The sequence below is a fragment of the Populus alba genome, chromosome 2, assembly GCF_005239225.2.
Source record: "Populus alba chromosome 2, ASM523922v2, whole genome shotgun sequence".
NCBI classification, from domain to species: Eukaryota; Viridiplantae; Streptophyta; class Magnoliopsida; order Malpighiales; family Salicaceae; genus Populus; species Populus alba.
Genome location: NC_133285.1, coordinates 8,304,239 through 8,323,081, shown reverse-complemented (window position 1 = coordinate 8,323,081; position 18,843 = coordinate 8,304,239). Strand labels below are relative to the sequence as shown.

At 31.6% G+C, this 18,843-nt stretch overlaps 2 protein-coding genes and 1 non-coding gene across 6 annotated transcripts; 2 read left to right on the top strand and 1 right to left on the bottom strand.

Moving 5' to 3' along the window:
* Positions 1-3,474: 3,474 nt before the first annotated feature.
* On the bottom strand, positions 3,475-8,378 carry LOC118057760 (uncharacterized). 4 transcript variants are annotated; one of them, XR_012169096.1, is made up of 5 exons: positions 7,950-8,378; positions 5,815-5,868; positions 5,570-5,673; positions 4,425-4,467; positions 3,475-3,965 (listed from the first exon to the last, which is right to left on the bottom strand). XR_012169096.1 is itself a non-coding variant. In XM_035070439.2 (3 exons), exons 1-3 carry the CDS (start codon positions 8,215-8,217, stop codon positions 5,630-5,632), a joined length of 366 nt encoding a protein of 121 aa, XP_034926330.1. In that variant the 5' UTR covers positions 8,218-8,377; the 3' UTR covers positions 5,000-5,629. The 4 variants fall into 4 exon arrangements, 1 of the variants encoding a protein (XP_034926330.1); XR_012169097.1 differs by having other exon boundaries at positions 3,475-3,884; XR_004689018.2 differs by having other exon boundaries at positions 3,475-4,467.
* Positions 8,379-12,552: 4,174 nt separating this feature from the next.
* Positions 12,553-12,626, top strand: TRNAV-CAC (transfer RNA valine (anticodon CAC)). The gene has a single exon. It is a non-coding gene; the product is annotated as a tRNA-Val (tRNA).
* A 62-nt stretch (positions 12,627-12,688) lies between these two features.
* LOC118057758 (riboflavin biosynthesis protein PYRD, chloroplastic) lies at positions 12,689-15,124 on the top strand. Its single transcript, XM_035070435.2, has 3 exons — positions 12,689-13,178; positions 13,750-14,048; positions 14,249-15,124. The coding sequence occupies exons 1-3, from the start codon at positions 12,792-12,794 to the stop codon at positions 14,856-14,858; spliced, it is 1,296 nt and encodes a 431-aa protein (XP_034926326.1). The 5' UTR covers positions 12,689-12,791; the 3' UTR covers positions 14,859-15,124.
* The last annotated feature ends 3,719 nt before the right edge of the window (positions 15,125-18,843 follow it).

The window sequence follows — 18,843 nt, the reverse complement described above, 5'->3', positions numbered from 1 at the left end:
AGTTTAGCTTAATTATATGGTTGTTAGAAATTGAATTTAACCAAGGGTTTATCTTGAACAAAATAAACTCAGAACATCTTGGTTAATCTAGGTTGGGAAGAAATAAGTTTAGTTTAATTATTTGGTTGTTAGGAGTTGAATTTAATCAATGGTTTATCGAGAATAGAACAAACAAAATAATCTCGCAACATCTTGATTGAAATTTAAGCAAAAAATCTAGAATAACCTGAGATTCTGAGCAATATAAAATTTATTTCACTTTGTTTTATTTTTTAAAAATAATATAAGATATACCGGCTATTCTAACTGGAACACAATAAAATTAATAACATTGGTTGAAATCATGATCTCACTATTATCATTCTTATGAGGGGTTGAGATTACTATTTCAGGGGTATATTATATAATTTATCTAGAAATTAAGCAATACCCTCTCAATTTTGACCTTAGAAAAAAAAATGAATTTTGAATTAAAACAGCTACTATTTATGTATTTCTATACTTACATTAATAATATTGGATGCATGCAAGCTAGTTTGATTTCTTATCATAAAAATAAATAAATAAATAAAACAAAACAAAACAAAAAGATAAATTTAACAATTTATATTAAAAAATGAAATAAACAAAAATTCCCCTTTGAAATTAGACATATATTTTTTTTATTTTGCGAGATATGGTTTTAAACCAACCATCATTGTTTTTTTAAAAAAAATATATTAAAAAAGCACTATAAACTTATTTCAAAAATCTTGCAAAGAATGTATATGAACTCATCAAGATCCATTGAATATTGTTGCCTTTGCATTTTTTTTTTCTATTTTTTTCTAAAAGAAATCAAAGAGAGATTTAAGTAGATAAGAAAGGGCAAATTAATTTTCTTTATTTGGATTGATAGGTTTCCAAACACAATGACAATACTTTTTAAATTTGCAAAATAAAAGTTTTTTTTTCTTAAAAAGAGAACAAGAAAGAGAATATGGAAAACCTAGCCACCCACAACATAAACCAACCCCCCAACAAAACCTAGCCTCATCTCCTCCAGTTATTGTTTTCACCACAAAACCTTAGTCACCATAAAAGAACTAAGAATAAAGAGGAGGTGAAAGAGAAAAGAGAAAGTGAGGATGAAATTTAAAAGAAGAAAAAAAACCTTAGAAAACCCTACTCATCTTCTCTCCTACCAAAACTCAAAACAAAACCAAGAATTCTAGCCACATCTTTACCAACCTCACCAGATCTTGACCACAATAACAACAACCATGACCAACCACCACCATACCAACAACCTTAAACTCTCTCTCATCTATTTTTACTGCCTGACCAACTTCTACAACCTCCTATTATTGTAAAACATCAAAATAATGAAAGAAAAAAAAGTTGTTAAAGAAAAAAACAAAATATTACTGAAACTTCTAGTCGCTAAGTCTCTCATCAATTGACAATGACTAACACTGCTTCCACCAGTAGGATGAAGGGGAAGTGGTGCAACATGCAAAAATATCAATGTGCCTTATCTCCCCATCATTAAGGCTAATGACATGTCTAAAAAAGACTATCATAAGCAAAAAAGGCCGAAACTTTCTGGCCATCAACTTGTTCTTCTAAATAAAGGTGACTTGTATTGTCACTACCAAGAGAAAGTGGTGCATCCTATGGATATAACCATACATCTCCTCTTTCTGCTATTAATTTAAAAGACTTGATGTAATCCGAGTCGTCGCTACTAACTTTTCCAGCATTATTTCACCATTCCCATCTATTGCTCCAACAATTTCTTACCCATCTTAGCCATTCTAAAGGTCCATTTTGAATCCTAAATGATTTTCAGATTATTATTTTGGTTTATAGTTGATTTGGAGGTGTATTGTGAATTTTTTTTAGATTGATTGTGTATATGTATGTGGATATTCGAATCGCCCGTGTGCTTAATTTTCATGCATGATGTATGTATATGGATTGCAAATGTTTTTCAAATATTTTTGGTTTTTTGTTGTCTTTATGCATTTAGTCTGAATCCTTCAACCTTGCATCTTACCTCATATTTATGTTCTTTGTCATTCATTTGTGTTATTCATGCATGAGTTTCACACTATATATATATATATATATATATATATGGATTGGGTTTTATAGATTGTTTATAAAACCTAATAAGGGTTTAACCCACATTACAAGGCCTTCTAAAAGCTGACATTCAAATACTTTTACAAGTATTTTTTTTTTCAAACCATGTTTGTTTGATTTCCAAGTAAAACTTTCAATTATCAATATGTTATTCACCTAAAATGTCTGAAGTAAATGAAATTATAACAGTTCATTACTTAGTATGTTGATTGAGAGTAGCACCTTATTTTATATTTGATTTTAAAAAAATTAAAACCTTATTTTGAAATGCATAAGTCAAATATACATCAATGATTCCTAACATAAATGAACCTTTAAAATCATTATTTTTAGGTGTTGATAAGGTGTAACAAAATGGTCCATTCATATGATGTCAATAACTTGACTCATGAATAAATTGTCCTCTGATAATAATTATGCATATATGAGTCTTTATCGATCAATATGCATAAGTATTAGTTGGGGAAAATACTCTAAAATTGAGCAATAAATATGATTGTTAATACAACAACACATCCTAAGACAAATGAACCCATAAAAGTTAATTTCCAACTTTTAGGCCAAAAATGAACATTCGATACCATTATATCATGTTTCCAAGTAGATGAATCTACAATCGTCACTACTTGGATATTTAGAACTGAGGTATAAACCTTTATTCAACAAATCATGAGTGAATATGTTACCATAAGATAAATGAACCATTCTTGGTTGTTTTCTATGGATATTGATTGCATAAATAGATGTTTAAAACCACACTTTCTATGCTTAGAGTTGAGCTAATTGAGTCCTATATGTAAGCTCATCCTAGTTATTCACTGACATTACCTAAAGAGATCATAAATCGTTATAAATCTCGATTAGGAGTAAATGGCTTTAGGTGAACCAATTCACTAGTTCGTATTAGAATGAATGAACTCTCAATGATCGGCATCATGATAGCAATTGAGAGTGGCAAACATGACTAAGACTTCATAATATATAGGCTTAAGCCTAACCATCTACCCTATATCCAAGGTTTAACTCATTGTAATAGACTCATTCTTACCTTTCTTGATAGACAGATGACATATTTGGCACAACAAACCCATTAGAAATAGAAAATAAGTAACAATGCATCTCACATTAGGTAAAATGCTCTAAAGTGATAATATATTTCCTTTAATATAAACAATTTCTTATCTTAGAACTCTGAAAGACTAGTTAGGGTTTTTAGTAATTGTAATACTAGGTGGCGATTTATTTTCAACACATGTCTTTTTAGACCATTTCCACCTCTAAAACCAAAAAGCCTTTTTTTTTTAGGAAAGAAAATGGATCACCATAATGTTAGATGCGACACTCCTATTACTACAATAAGATAATTTCTCATTAAATTATATAACTAATAAAACATAAATACACATGTTTTAAAATAACAGAAATATTGAATACACATAGCAGTTTATGACCAAAAATTATCATGCAAGCATTGCAGACTTGCCATTACTTCAGTCAGCAAGTCTGCAATGTGTATTCAATCTTTGGATAAAACCCATGTGCTACCCTTAGTTTTGTTATGCTCAGGGGTTACCTCCGTTCAATCTTCATGATTCATGTAACAATTGCAATATGTCCAAGTAGAAGCAACCACTATTTGTCATACTCTGTTATCCCTTCCTGCTTGGTAGGCTCGTCTTCTCTCTAATAGTACGTGCCACAAGAAATTAGTGAAAATTCTCCCACATCCAGTCTCCATCTCAAGTTATCAACAAGTTCTGCAAGAAGCAGTGAATCAACCTTGTTCTCTAGAGTCCAAGGACCAATTGATCCTATAAGTTCTTCAAATTTCTGACCTTCTTCTTGTTCAGAAAAGAAGAAAATTTGTATAAATTACGAAATAAAGGAGAAGATAAGTGTACAGTTCAATTGAAATATTTTTTCGCAGTTCATTGTCAGGTACCGATGATGCTTTTGTTTGCATCAATAATGCCTTTCCCTTCAAAGTCAATATATGTGTGTGTGTGTGTGTGTGTGTGTGTAATCAAGTTTTAGATCATCCTGTCTTACCTTTTCAGTCCATCATCTTTAAGAGAGAGACCTCTATCAAGTTTATTTAGTTATATGTTCAGTCATTACACGTGTAATCAATTTGCACTTCCTGTATGCTTCACCATATGCCATAGGTGCTCTTTGAGATGGGTTGGGCATTCTTACTATAGAACACATGCACAAGCTCAGTGGAGGTTTTGAAAAAACCTGACCCAGCATTCGTGGTTTTGAGATGAAGCATGGAGGATAGCGGTAGTAGATTGTACCCTGCTCAGTCAGTTATTTGAGAAGAGGGAACCTAGCCACAAGTTCTTCTTTTAAAGAGAAAATAGATGGATTTGGCAATGGTCGCGAATTGTTAGGTTGTTACTTGGGTATGTTTTTGAAGGGAAGAAATGCAACCTATGCTAGAAAGTTGGTGGATAAAAAATTGAAAATACCGGATAGCTACATTAGCACTCTGCTATGTTCTTCAAGAGCTTTCGACATTTATTGAATTTTCTGTTTTAGCATGGTAAGGTTTTTAAGCTAGCTGAAATCACCCCCTGTCCAAACTTGCTTGAAATCGCGAATAGTTGGAAAAGACAACTGAGTTGAAGCTGTAAGACTTTGATCCTGAATCTTTGATGTTAGTTTTGTTATCAATAGAAACTTAAAAGGAAGATTTAAGCATCACTACTTTCATTAATCTATAAGGAATTAAAATAGAATTAGATGTATACCGAGTGTTAAATAACAAAAAGTCCTTGTGGAAGAGGGAATGTTACTCATCTCCACCGCACCAACCACTCCGTTACTTATTTCTAGCCACCATTTTCTTTGCTGAGCTTGCCGCTCTTGCCTAAGTCTGTTGTTGTGGAGATGTGGCAGAACCGGCTAATTTCGTGATTGGGGCTAAAGGAAATCTTTTGTTTCTAGCAGGGTTTTTTTAGTAAGATGATCCGCCATGGGGTAGGTTTTAATTGAATGCTAGAATCCTAAGGGAAACTTTTATGCCAAGTGGTTATGGCCCTGTGGCACCATAGTGATTCTAAAGGTGTGAGTGTAAATCTGGGATCAATGCTTAAGATTCTGAAGCTGAAACGTGGCAGATTTTTGAGGAATAAACCTCGCTCGAATGAGGAAAAACATGATGTTTACCTTTAATCAGTGCTTTGTGAAGTTATAATTGAAGCTTTTCGAGATTTGTAATTGGATTAGTAGGTAGGAGAGGTGATCAATCAGTGGCAGGGAAACTAGACAGCTCCTGATCTGGGAAACTAGGATCTGAAGGTGTATAAATGCTGCATTTTTTTATTCATTTTGTAGTATAAATTGAGGGCTTCTAAGTAAATAATTTGTAAATACTGTCGAGTTTAATGAGTTTCTCTATATCAACATACTGGGAACTTCCATAAATCTCTTTGATGGTGTCTTAAAGCTGCTATTGGCTCTGTGTTTTCTTCTTGTTCTTTCGATATCAATCTCCAACTCAGTTCTTCAAATAGCTGCCTCCATATGCAGCTTGCACAGAGGCTGCACACAACAGGTGTTAATTAAATCTTGAACTTATACAGGACAGTAAACCCTCCCCTGAGAAAGGTATTTCCTTTACGCCTATGATGAATATTGATTTTATAAGAATTGTTCAAGCTAATATTTCATTATCAGTCATACCTGGTGCAGTTCTTTGCTTAAAGACATTGCCCTTTTCCCTTAATTTCTGCCTGTCTTACAAAACTTTCAGCAAATAAACTTTTTTTCATTGAATATATTAAATATATAATAATATTAAATATACTAAAATACATAAGAAACCATGTTCATTACACTAGTAAAAAACCATATCAATAATTTAACTCTTCTAAATAACTTTTGCCAATTAAAAATGCTATTATCTTTTTAAAGTTATTTTGGAATTGCCTATGATGTCTCGGGTATACAGCCAGGCCAACTACACAGACTACAAGAATGCATTCAATCCGCCATTTTTCCGACAGGCAAATCAATTGTTTGAAGATCACAATCATGTCCAGACAGCCTGAATGTAGCTGATGGGTAAATGAGAACCTAAGAAACACAGGTGGCAAGAGAATAGCTTATCCCATCTTGCAATTAAATAATTATTGCATCAAGTCGATGCAAGATGTATTGCTGGAAAGCTATCAACACCTATCCTCCACATTAAAATTGATGCTTTCGGGTAATTGGAGTACAAGGAAAACACCTAAATCCAGGACTGTTAGGCTAATTTGGTTAGCAAGCCCTTCCCTTCCTTTCCGCAGCAGGATCATGGATCTATTGTACAAATAGAAGACAATCATAGGCAACCCTAGTCATTCACCTTGAAACTAACACCAAATGCTAAAACTACAGCAAACTCAGCCTGTCTTTTTCTTTTTAAAAGCCGGATGTATGCTTCCATTGTAGGAATCTAGTTTGTCAATCCTAGAAATACAATCTTTCATCCTCTTTAAAACCACAGGCATAGTACAGACATTACTAGAAACTTTCTCTTTCAACAAATGTAATTTCTCGGCAGTCTTTCGGTCTTCTTTTGTTAGTATTGCCGCTCTACTGGATTTGTCCTGTCCTCCTGAATCTCCATAATGTTATGATATCGTCAGTGCAACAATCACAATAAAAAATCTATAAATTTAGAACAAGGTGTCAAAGAAGTATCCCAGTATTTTAACTTGAAATTTGCATAAACTCATATTATCTTATGTTCTTAATTAATTTTAATTCAAAAGAAAAACAAAGTGAAATTCAACTCTATGCCTGTTTAATCATTAAAAATTTGATATTCTATAAAAGAACTATCTCAAACAAAAAGCTTAAACTATTAGATAAAGTTTTAAAATATAAATTATCTTATTCCCTAACAAGATAGCTCTAAAGCCTAGAATGCAAACATCATCATGTCACTTTCTCAAGTTAAAAGTAAATGAACAAGGAAAACCGGAAAACACAGTTCGTTCTTTAGGATGAAAAAGAATTGCAATCAAACAATTGCGCCGATGAACCTCCAAAGAGTAAATATAAGTGCAGTATTGGACGTGGACAACAAGCTTCAAATTATATCATTTCCTATCATGCTAGTGTTATATTCTATACTTATCAAACTAACGAACCAAAGATGTGAAAATCTGACTACCTCTATTTCCATAGAAATCAGCAGAAAACCACAAACTTCATCTTCATTCAGCTCTTAGAACAATGTCTGCCTTCCTAACTTCCTTATCTTTCCAATTTACATAGAATCCCTCTACAAATTATTTCCTCTTGATTGGATAAAAAAAAGGCAAGAGCTGAAAGAACCACAGTGCATTGCTCGATATAATTCAACACTGCTTGTAGACGGCACATCCATTGGCCTAAAACTAAAATTATTCATTAACGTTAGGCAATGAAGCATAAATTAACTGATCTCAAATACCATCAACTTGAATTAATTAATTAAGTCGTCGTCAATTAAATTACACGACAATCATAATAATAATACTTCCATGATACTTGTAAATGGCATATCATTCGAGTCCATACCTAAAATTAAAATCTTTAACTGACCTTGAGCGACGGTTTAAGACCTAATCTTCTACGTACTAATACAAAAAAACATTAAAATTAAGCTGGCCCAACAAGTCATTAACACTTCTAATCAACAAATTTTGCAATTAAGTTAAACTTCAAAAGAAACAGCACACAAATCACCAAATATTTTAGTACCCAAAAACGCTAGCACACAATTTTCACTTACTTAACCCAGATTACATTTAAAACCCTAAAAGAGAAGACGATAACTAACTAACCTGGGTTAAGTTCACCGGAGGGCCCAGGATCCGAGCCGGAATCGCAATCAGGTAAAATGGGTCGTTGCGAAGAAAGAAGCAAAGCGAGAGTAGTTTTGAGTTGATCAGGTAAAGTGGCTCTGTACTCGAGAATCTTCTTTGCCATTTGCTTCACTTGTGTCTCCAACTGCTCCAATTCCTCCCCCTCCTCCTCCTCCGCCTCGTCTTCGAATTTGGATTCGGGTTTTTCTGGGTTCCGAATGGTTTGGTTCGGATTGTTAGACGACATGCTTGTTTGGATCTGTAAATGCAGAGTATAGAAGAAGAGCGAGAGGAGGGTTTTGGAGGGTATTTTTTGGGTTTTTGAAATTTGAAACAGTTTTTTGAGCTTCCTTTTCTTCTTGTAATTTTTTTGTTTTGGAGGGGTGGGGTTGGGTTTTTCATTTTGAGCCTATAATATAATACTGGAGTAGAGAAGCGGAGGTCTCCACTGACAGTGACTGCACCACCCAGCCCGATCTATATATGAACGGTTAGTTGTATAAATTATTTTTAATATTAATATATTTTTATTTTATTTTATAATTAAAATTTACATCCTATTAAAAATTTGTTGTTGCATTAAAATAAAAAATATTATAATTACATGATTGCCATTTTATTATGACCTTTTATCGATAACAGAAACTAAGGTATTGTTTTATTTTCTAATCATTGATTTATTTAGAGTTTAAGAAAAGTTTTTTTCAATAAAAAAAATAATTATTTTATAATGTTAAAATTGAATTATTTTAATGTAAAAACATAAAAAATAAAATAAATTATTTTTTTATTTAATATCAAAAATATATCTTATATATAAGTTTATAATTTTGTATATTAAAAAAAATAAAAAATAAAAACTTGTGTTTTTGAAACGTAGATCTAGTTCAAATAGATAATTATAAACTAGTTATGATAACTTTAACTAATTCTTGTATTTTTTTTTAAGCATGATAAAAATATAATTTTTTTATAAAAAAAAAAAATATACATGAGAATTTTAAAAGCTCCCATGTGCAAGAATTTTTAATTATTATTCAGATTTTATATGGTAAAAACTTATTTTTTTTATAATAAAATTATCAAGACAGATCTAAGAAGATATTTTTTTAAAAATTCTCTTCGTAAAAAAAATCGCAACCTAAATAGAGTTTTAACATTTTAATTTAATTTTGACTCGAACAGGACAACTCGACCGTATTTTATCTTCGAGTAACAACCTTTATACGTCGCAACAAACCCCTGCATAAATCTTCAATGAATCACAACATCATTGTTTGATTTTGTGTTTTAAAAGTATTTTTGAAAAAAAATATTTTTTATTTTTTTATTAATTTCAAATTAATATATTTTTAGTGTTTTAAAATTATTTTGATATGTTGATATCAAAAATAATTTTTAAAAAATAAAAAATATATTATTAATATATATTTTAACATATAAAATTATTTAAAAATCAAGCATAAGAATAATCTCAATTCTACATAAGTCTCAAAAAGTCTTATCTTCGCTGTCCGCCTGTCCCCATATGGAATCATCATATGACAACTAGGTCCCACAATAACATCTTCAAACCCAAGCAACTTCCCCTGATTTTATTGCTTCGGACAAGCATGCTCTCTTTACTGTTACTCACTTCCCCTAACTGAGCCAACCAGTTTCACTACTGCTTTGAAGTTTCCAGGATGACATAGTTCCCTGAATGATGAATTCTCTGCACTTACGGTTAAAAATGTTAAAATCATATGCATAAAAAGTGAAAAGTTAATGCATCAATAGTGTGATTTCCCCTTAAAAAATCAATTTAAAATGGTCAAAGTTAAAGAATACATAATCAAATAACATAAAATTTGACAGAATTTAGATTATTGTACTTAATTAAAAGTTCTTAATGTCAGTAAATAAAAAAAAAAATAAGACCAATATAGTTATTGAGAAAAGATAAGAGAAGAAAAGGAGAAGAAGGAGGAGGAGGAGGAGGTTGTATACTAACGCGTGTGATTTTCACTTAACTGAGCTTTTGAGTTATGTATATTCATGGCTTACAACAACCTTGATTTTTATGCAGTATAATCATATCTTTATGTAGTATAATAATAAGGGGAAGAGTGTTAACTTTTCATACTCGTGATCTAAGTCTTTAAATCAAAATTATTTTATCTGGAAAAATCATAAAAATCTAATTTTTAACAAATCAAATATCAAATGATAAAATTAAAAAAAATATTATACAAAATGATATATATATATAAAAAGAATAAAGAGAATGAAGATCAAATTTGAAATAAAAATAAATAAATAAGAGGACAACCTAAAGTTTTTAATTGAAGGGGGGAATTGAAAAGAAAAAAAACAAATTCACAAAAGGATTCAAATCAAAAAATCAAAAGAAATGATCAAGACCATATTTTAAAAAATAACAAATTACAATTATGGATTCAAGGATTTAATTGAAAATGAATCAAATTTTGATATAAAAAATAAAGAACAAAATTTAAAAATAAAAAAAAAAACAAGGATCAAGGTTGCAATATCAATAAATAAAAAGACAATACTGGTATTTTAAATGGCTAGAGCGAATCTCAAGAAAAAAAAAAGAGAAAAAAAAATTAAAAAAGAAGAGGTCACCAGCCATACACTATCACCTCATATGAAAGGAGACTTCTCGATGTTTCTAATGTCATAATAAAAGTTGTCGTTTAGGCATTAAAAGACACAACACACATTACTAGAAGATCATAGATGCCTTCCACCTATTAGTACATTCACGGGCTAGCCAACTTTGATTCTTTAATTATATTTTGTATATATTAAAATATTAAATTTCTTCTCAAACAACTTGATAGCAACTAAAAGATCATGATGAAAATATAAAAAAAATTCATTGATGTAAGTTAAATAAGTTTTAATTATTTTTAAAGGTAATTTAATTATTTCATTGTATTTTTAAAATACAAAAAATCTTAGTTATTCCCTATTAATCTAATAATTAGTAATTAATATTATAAAAAAATTATAGTACCCTTAATAGCTAATTCATCTATTTGTTTTGGAAAGATTAAATTGGTAATTAAACCATTTCAATAAACAGTGAATTCTCTGACAGTAAACCGTGTTTTTCTCTCCCAATTCGCTTTTGCTAACGTAATAGTAATAAAAAGCCAAGACTTGAAACAAAACGAAACGCTACCGTTTAATTAAAACAGAAGAAAACCCGCCAAAAACAAACTTCCAACCAAAACTCCAAAACCCTCATCGCTCTCCAGATAAAACAAAAGGAGGGGAAAATTTTGTTTGGTTGTCGGGAAAATTTTGTTTGGTTGTCGAGAAAATTTAATGAAGTTATAATTCTCAGTTTTCTCTTCAACCAAACAGTATTTTTATACCTCCTTCCAATCCAATACCTGGAGACGTAGAAATCCAAGCGACTCATTATTTGGACGAGACAGGACACGATAGTAACCCTCGGTTACATCGAGTTCAATAAAAAATAGATTTTGGATTGTTGTTGTTAGCGTCATTAATTTAATCGAAAATGTATTAAATGTCTTCGCGTATATTGTAAGCTTAGCTGGACTTATGCATGTATTAGTACTAGTACATGTAATAATCGAAAATGTACTCCATGTATTAGTATTTTTGTTTGGTTTTAATTTCCTTTTGTGTTCAAATTGATTTTCTTTTTAATTTTACTTCGTGTGTTTATTTATTTATTTTTCTGGTCAAAGAGATTGCTTCCTCTGATTGTTTTTGATTCATGGAAGGTTGCAATGGTTCTTCCTTTTTATTATTTTTAAATTATGTCGAGGGCTCATAACAGGTATTTTATTTATTCTATATATAATAATCATCTCATTTTGTGAGTAAAGTTATAATCTTCTTCATTAAACGGACTGAATTCTGTGATATTTGTGACTTATTAGTGTTTTGAGTATATATTTCAGATGAGTTTCGAATCATATCGAGGATATAAGCATTTACTAGTTTTTGGACTGGCTTTAATTTGTTTGCATGGTCTATATTAATAAGCATAAGCGAGTTCAATGTGGATTGTGATAAAAAAAAAATTCTTTTATTTTTTCTACCCTAGATATATATATTTTTTTTAATTTCTAATTTCATTAAAATCTTTCTTGTCGTTAAAAATCACTTTAGCAAAATTACAATATATATATATATATATATATATATATATATATATATATATATATATTAAAACAATTTTGTTCTGCAATTCAATTATTCAAATAATATCCGTATCCGATTAATTGCTCCAATTTGTTGTTCATATATAACATAGTTCCGATCCAATGAAGCTGGTCTGACTAGTCTAGTTAGTTCTTAAGCGATAAAAAAGTGATTTGCTTAATTATGGTACTAGATACAAGATGGTAAAAAAAAATTTGATTTTCCTAAATTCTATCAATTCTACAATCCATGAAGCACCGGTTTTTATTATTTTATTTCATTTCATTTTTTTATTTTTCTTTTCATCTATGGCATGTTAATTCAACAATCAGTCAGTTAGTTTTCACTAGAATACTCTAGATTTATATGATGAAATACGTTTTATAATCGAACTGTCTGGGTGGTGTAGTCGGTTATCACGCTAGTCTCACACACTAGAGGTCCCCGGTTCGAACCCGGGCTCAGACAAAGTATGTTTTTGGTCCGGGATCCAACATTTTGTTTTTATAGGCTTCCTCAGTCGAATAAAACTCACGCGCTGTCCACCTCGGCCCTCTTTTTCTGGAAAGAGTAGCAGTCGCCCATAAAAGGGCCTGCTTCCGTGCTTGCTTTCTCCCAGATTCCTGTCCCAAAATGCCGGCTCACACACTGACTCTCCCATATCACCCTCTCACACCACTCAATTTCTCTCGCTCTTCTCGTACTCTGCCTTCTCTGGCATCACTCCATTACCCCTTGAATCTGACTCTCAGAGACCATTCAAGATCAGGTTTTTTCAATTCAGTCAATAGGATGTCTAGCTCCGGAAAACATGGAATCTTGGCTACGGTCAATTGTGTGGCAAAAGAGGGTGGTGATGATGATAAAGATGATGGGTTTTATATGAGGAGGTGTGTGGAGCTAGCAAGGAAAGCAATTGGGTGTACTAGTCCTAATCCTATGGTGGGTTGTGTTATTGTTAAAGATGGTAAAATTGTTGGTGAAGGTTTTCACCCTAAAGCTGGCCAGCCTCATGCTGAGGTAACAAAAACCCACTTCTCTTCTCTTCTCTTCTTTTATCTAATGCTTTATCTGGTAACCTGTTGGAAAAGATTGGGTATTCTTACAAAATAAAAGGAAGTGGTTAGTCTTTTGAGCCAAATTGATGAATTAGGATTAATTGATTTTATTGTATTGATAATGTTGGCCATAGGTGGAGTCTGAAGTTTGCTAATGGAGCTTTTTTCTTTTTTTAAATCTTGGGAATTATTTCTTGCTTCTGGGTAGAAATGATGAACTTGTGCCTCAAATATTGATCTTTTTTGGACTTTTTTTAAATGATGCCAAAAGTTACTTGCCACTCACCTCTATTGGTTTTTCAAGGGGATTTCCATGCGATCTAGTAATATGTTTTAAATTCTTGAAGGAATATTATCAATACTTGGAAGGGAAAGGAAGCACTTCTGAAATCTCACTACAAGATATCTTAAAGTGAATTCTATTATTGGGCTGTTAGCTCATGCAGCTAGCATTCTTCTATCTTTTCCAAGAGCTGTACTGTTCAGCTTGCCATGTTTGTTTGACGAACTGTTTGAGAATGATTTTATTTCAGGTCTTTGCCCTTAGAGATGCCGGGGATTTGGCTGAGAATGCAACAGCTTATGTGAGCTTGGAACCATGTAATCACTATGGGAGAACTCCACCATGCAGTGAAGCCCTGGTAAAAGCCAAAGTGAAGAAGGTTGTTATTGGGATGATTGATCCAAACCCAATTGTGGCTTCCAGAGGTGTGCAAAGATTGAGAGATGCAGGAATTAATGTAGTTGTTGGTGTAGAAGAAGAATTGTGCAAGAGGCTCAATGAGGCCTTTATCCATAAAATGCTGACAGGGTCGCCCTTTGTTACGCTTAGGTAATTTCTCCCTACTATTATTTCAAAATAGAAAGCAAAACAATCATCAATGGACATCTTTATTTAGTTTTTTAATTGATTTGCTTGGTTAGTTCATAATTAGCCTCTCTTTACTTCAATGATCAAGTTTCTCAGTACCTTAGTTTTGCGCAATACAATTGTGAAAGTGATCTAATTTAAGGCCTCGCTTAAACGTGCAGATACTCCCTCTCAGTCAATGGCCATCTTGTAAACCAACTTGGGGAAGGAGTCACTGACTCTGGTGGATACTACTCTCAATTGTTACAAGAATATGACGCAGTTATACTTTCTGCCTCGTTAACTGGCAGTTCCCCGTTTCCTGCATCACAGGAACCTGGTGCCAATCAACCCCTTTGGATTCTAATGGCGGGAGGCTCTAGTTCTCCAATCCAAATTCCTCTACTCACGGAAGAGGCAGCTTCTAAAGTCACGATATTTACAGACAAAGAGGCAAGCGAAGAACCAGAAACTTCTAAAAAGGGCATTGAAACTGTGGTTTTGGATAAGATAAATTTGAATGCAATTTTGGAATATTGTAAAAGCCGGGGACTCTGCAGTGTTTTGATGGATTTGAGAGGCAGTTTCGTTGAGCTTGAAGAGCTCCTAAAAGATGGTACTGAGCAGAATTTATTGCAAAAAATTGTGGTGGAGGTATTACCTTTCTGGGATGAAAGCAGTGGTTTGAGTTCTCTCACGGCATCAAAGAGCATTCGACGAAGGCTAAAAGTCAATAACTTACAACCCAAGATCTCAGGTGATCGGAGCATTGTACTGGAGGGTTATCTATAGTGCTATAAGACGTAGGAACTTATGGCGGCAGTATTAGTTTTGACAAGTACTTCGGCTACTGGTCTATCCCATGAGGGCATAAATTTTGGCGATTGATCAATGCCAAACAGGCAACCTCGCCAATTCTTTTATTGGCCGGGAAAGGTGCAGCCCACCCCGCCATCTTTGTGCGAGTGATGGAAACTCTTCCCTGTATTTCAAATTGACAATAAAGTGGCATTTCCCGATTGCTTTATAGTAAATAACTAGATAGTTGTACCGCTCTACGGCATGGGTGACCTGTCAATGTATTAACTATGCTGCGGGTGACCTTTCAATGTTTCAACATATTAATAAATTTATATATAAGCAGTCTATTAATATAAATCACAAACAAAATTCGCAGCATAAAAAGATTCATTCAGAATGACAAACCAATGCAAAAGGGATATGGCTTTTTTCTTACGAAGAGCAATTGTCAAGCAAAAGAGAAAAAGTCAGAGTGTCTTAACATCAACAATGTTAGGCCAAACAAAGCCATGGAGTAAGAATATTGACAACCTATATAACTAATAAGATTATTGAAGGAATTGTAAATAATATAAGAGAAACTTCCTGAAATTTATGTTTGCAACTTAAAAGTCAAATCCAGTATTTCATAATATAAATAAGTATATTGACACAAGATTTTATTATTTATGAGATTGCATTGTAAATAAAAAAATTAAAGTCAAGTATGTGAAGACACAAGATCAAATTGCGAAAATATTCATAAAATAACTTAAATATATATGATGTTTTTATTAAAATAAGAGATGTGTCGGAAGTTATGAAAAAATCAAATTTAAGCGGAGATATTGAAAATAAACTACATTTTAGTTTTGAAAAATAAAGGAATTGGTTTACCGGTTGAGAACCGATCGACCGGCTAGAATAAGTTAAATTGGTCAACCGATTCAGAAACAATCAACTGATTTGGTCGACGAAATACAATTCATGTTCATATTAAAAAAATTTATATTAGTTTAATTCATTGATTGTCTAGGACTTTATATTTATAAAAAGGCTTATAATTCATTATTATATAGAAGCGCAAAAGAGAGAGAATAGTTAAAATCAGAACTTAAAGAGAAACATTTAATAAAAGTATATCTTTCTCTCAATCTTCTTCTTGTTTTTTAGTTTTTAACTTTGCATTACTGTTTTTTGATCATCTACCATACTCATCATTCTTCCAACAGTCCTGACCCATGTAAAAAGAACCACCACTTGTAAAGGAATAACATCTATATAATAGGTTTGTCTTTAATTTTATAAGGCTGGCTGTTGCAACAAAACAGACAGAAAGGGAAAAAAGAAAAAGAAAATGGAAGACCTGTTGTAATTTAAGTATAGTTTGTTCAATTTCTAAATTGCAGCTCATTCACTTTTGGATAACCTAAAATTTTGACAACAAATTTCAAATACATAAATCTTGATTATGTATGGTTAGATTGAATATTAGAGGTATTTTTAAGTTGGTTGTTTCATTATAAAATAAGGTTAATTTTTATAAGGATGCCTCAACTTTCCAGCTTTAATCTTGTTATATTTCAAAAATAAATTGTTTTTTATGATTTATGTGTTGTAGCATTTCTAAGAAAAAACACTTTGTGATCCCATTAATTGTTAACAATGAAAATTTTTAAATGAACCATGATCTCATGGTTTTTTCCATATCAGATTTACCATATAAAAATTTTTGGTATTGATTTGTTGTGATTGGTTGCTTAATTTTATTGATTAGTTGATCATATTTTAATTGCACAAAGAAGGAAGAGGATTTTAACTTGTGAATTTGGTTATATCAATGCATTTTCCAACAAAATGGTATTAAAGTACTAGTTGTATAGATTGTTTTTCTTTTTCTCACTCTCTCCTCTCTCTTTAGTATAATGACATCAAAGGCACATTGAAATTTTGATTATAACATCATTGATATTATAAAAAAATCTCGACAATACTAAGAATGTTATTAACGGTGATTACAGTGAATCACCTTATATATTTGGGGGGAAAATATGACTTACTCTAGTCAGTATTAGTGACTTTTCGTGATATCTTTTGATTTAACTCGACGAAATATTTTTGATGGTACTAATAATGTCATAATTGAAGTATTGGTAAACCTTTAAGGTCACTTTGTTTTTAATCTCTCTTTTATCTCTTCTCCTTACAATTTATGTAACTCATTTCATAATTTCTTTGAAATGTTACATTTTTTATGCCACAGTTAGCTTGCCAAGAATCCGATGGTTGATTAGCAACAAGATTAGCTTATATGCAAACTGCCATTCATGCCACAGTTAGATATACAAATATCTCAAGCAATTCATTCTTTTGTCCAGATAAATAACTATTATCATTCTGCCACTGAAGTATATATTGGACTTCACTTGCCTAACCAAGCTACTACACTGAAAAGTTTAAAATGCTATAAAACAACATAAGAATATAACTTCTTGTGGGTATTAAGCATTATCTTAATATATATGCTTTTTAAAATAATTTGTGCAATAAGAATAAAATATTTATTTTTTTAGTTTTTGAAAGAAAAAAATCATCCTGCCTCTGCGTTACGCGTCCTCTAAAGTGAAAGCAGGGAAAAATCAACCAACCAAATAAGGTACATCGTCCCGTAATAAAATGGCCATTCTTGCTTATTTACAATGGAGTTTAATTCCACGTTCCAAGAAAGCTACTAAATTGCCCTAATTTTTCGTCATGCTTTGATCTATATAAAGCTTGGTAGAGATTCAACCTCTTCGCACCAAATCATCACTGAACAAAAAGAGAAAATATATCACTTGAGGTCTTGGCTAAGCGGTTGAAGGGATTTGTTCCCTTCCTCTGCATCCTGGGTTCAAACCTTACCGTGCACGCCTGTCACCCCCGCGGTGCCTTACATGCTCACTGGGTTTGCAGGATGTTCAGTGAGCCGTGGGATTAGTCATGGTACGCGCAAGCTGGCCCGGACACCCACGTAAATAAAAAAAAAATATATATATAATATGAAGAAGCAAGTTTGTTCAAGTGCTCTCTTTGTCTCTTTTCTTGGGAATCGATGCTTAAACTTCATAAATATCCATGGCAATGGAAAGAGTGTCAAGGCTATGGTAGAAAAAGCTTTGATCGACAAATCTATCAATTAATTTTAAATTCTGTGCCTCATTTATTCGACAACCTCTCTGAACTTGGAAATGGAAATGATTCATATAAAAAGCAATTTTTTACTATTATTTAAATTATTAATTTTTTATTTTTCATATAAGGTACCGTTTGACATTGCGTTTGTACCTGCGTTTCATCAAATTTTGAATTTTTTTTTTGTTAAAATTGAGTGCGGTTTGTACTTTTTGGATCGTTTTGATGTGCTGATGTTAAAAATAATTTTTTAAAAAAATGAAAAAACATCATTGGCATGTATTTTGGCACGAAAAGCTATTTGAAAAGCAACCATTACCACACTGCTAAATACGCTCTAAATATAATAAAATATAGATTTGGATTATTAGTCATAATCATTTGAGATGGTTTTCAGTACATATAGTTATACTTTATTTTAACTTTATTTATTATGGAGTTTTAACGTAAGCTTTCATTTACTTGCCTAATCCATCACAATCAATTTATTTGTTTAAACTTTCTTTCATTGAGTATCTTTATCTATCCTTTTATATTTTGATTTTATCTTTATAAATATTTATTAATTTTTTTTAGAAAATAAGATTTGACTTTGAATTGCTTTTATATGTATATATATATACACAAAATAAAAACTAGATTAAGTTTCCTACCGATTACTAATTCCGTCATGACCTCCTTTTTTTTTATGTTTTGAAATTAAATTTCCGTTATTATGTTATTAGAAATATGATAACGTACTTCTTGTGTGTAGTTTGCTAATATCTTTTATTTGAAAACAAAAAATTATTTATTTTAAATTTAAATTTCTAGAAAAATAGAA

Excerpts from the sequence above, each read along its gene's own strand:
- LOC118057760 (XM_035070439.2), bottom strand. The coding sequence starts at position 8,217 with ATGTCGTCTAACAATCCGAACCAAACCATTCGGAACCCAGAAAAACCC. Across the intron at positions 5,869-7,949 it reads CTCCGGTGAACTTAACCCAG|ACAGGCAGAAATTAAGGGAA; the intron begins GTTAGTTAGTTA and ends AAGTTTTGTAAG. Across the intron at positions 5,674-5,814 it reads TAAGCAAAGAACTGCACCAG|CCTCTGTGCAAGCTGCATAT; the intron begins GTATGACTGATA and ends TGTTGTGTGCAG.
- LOC118057758 (XM_035070435.2), top strand. The coding sequence starts at position 12,792 with ATGCCGGCTCACACACTGACTCTCCCATATCACCCTCTCACACCACTC. Across the intron at positions 13,179-13,749 it reads CTGGCCAGCCTCATGCTGAG|GTCTTTGCCCTTAGAGATGC; the intron begins GTAACAAAAACC and ends ATTTTATTTCAG. Across the intron at positions 14,049-14,248 it reads TCGCCCTTTGTTACGCTTAG|ATACTCCCTCTCAGTCAATG; the intron begins GTAATTTCTCCC and ends TTAAACGTGCAG.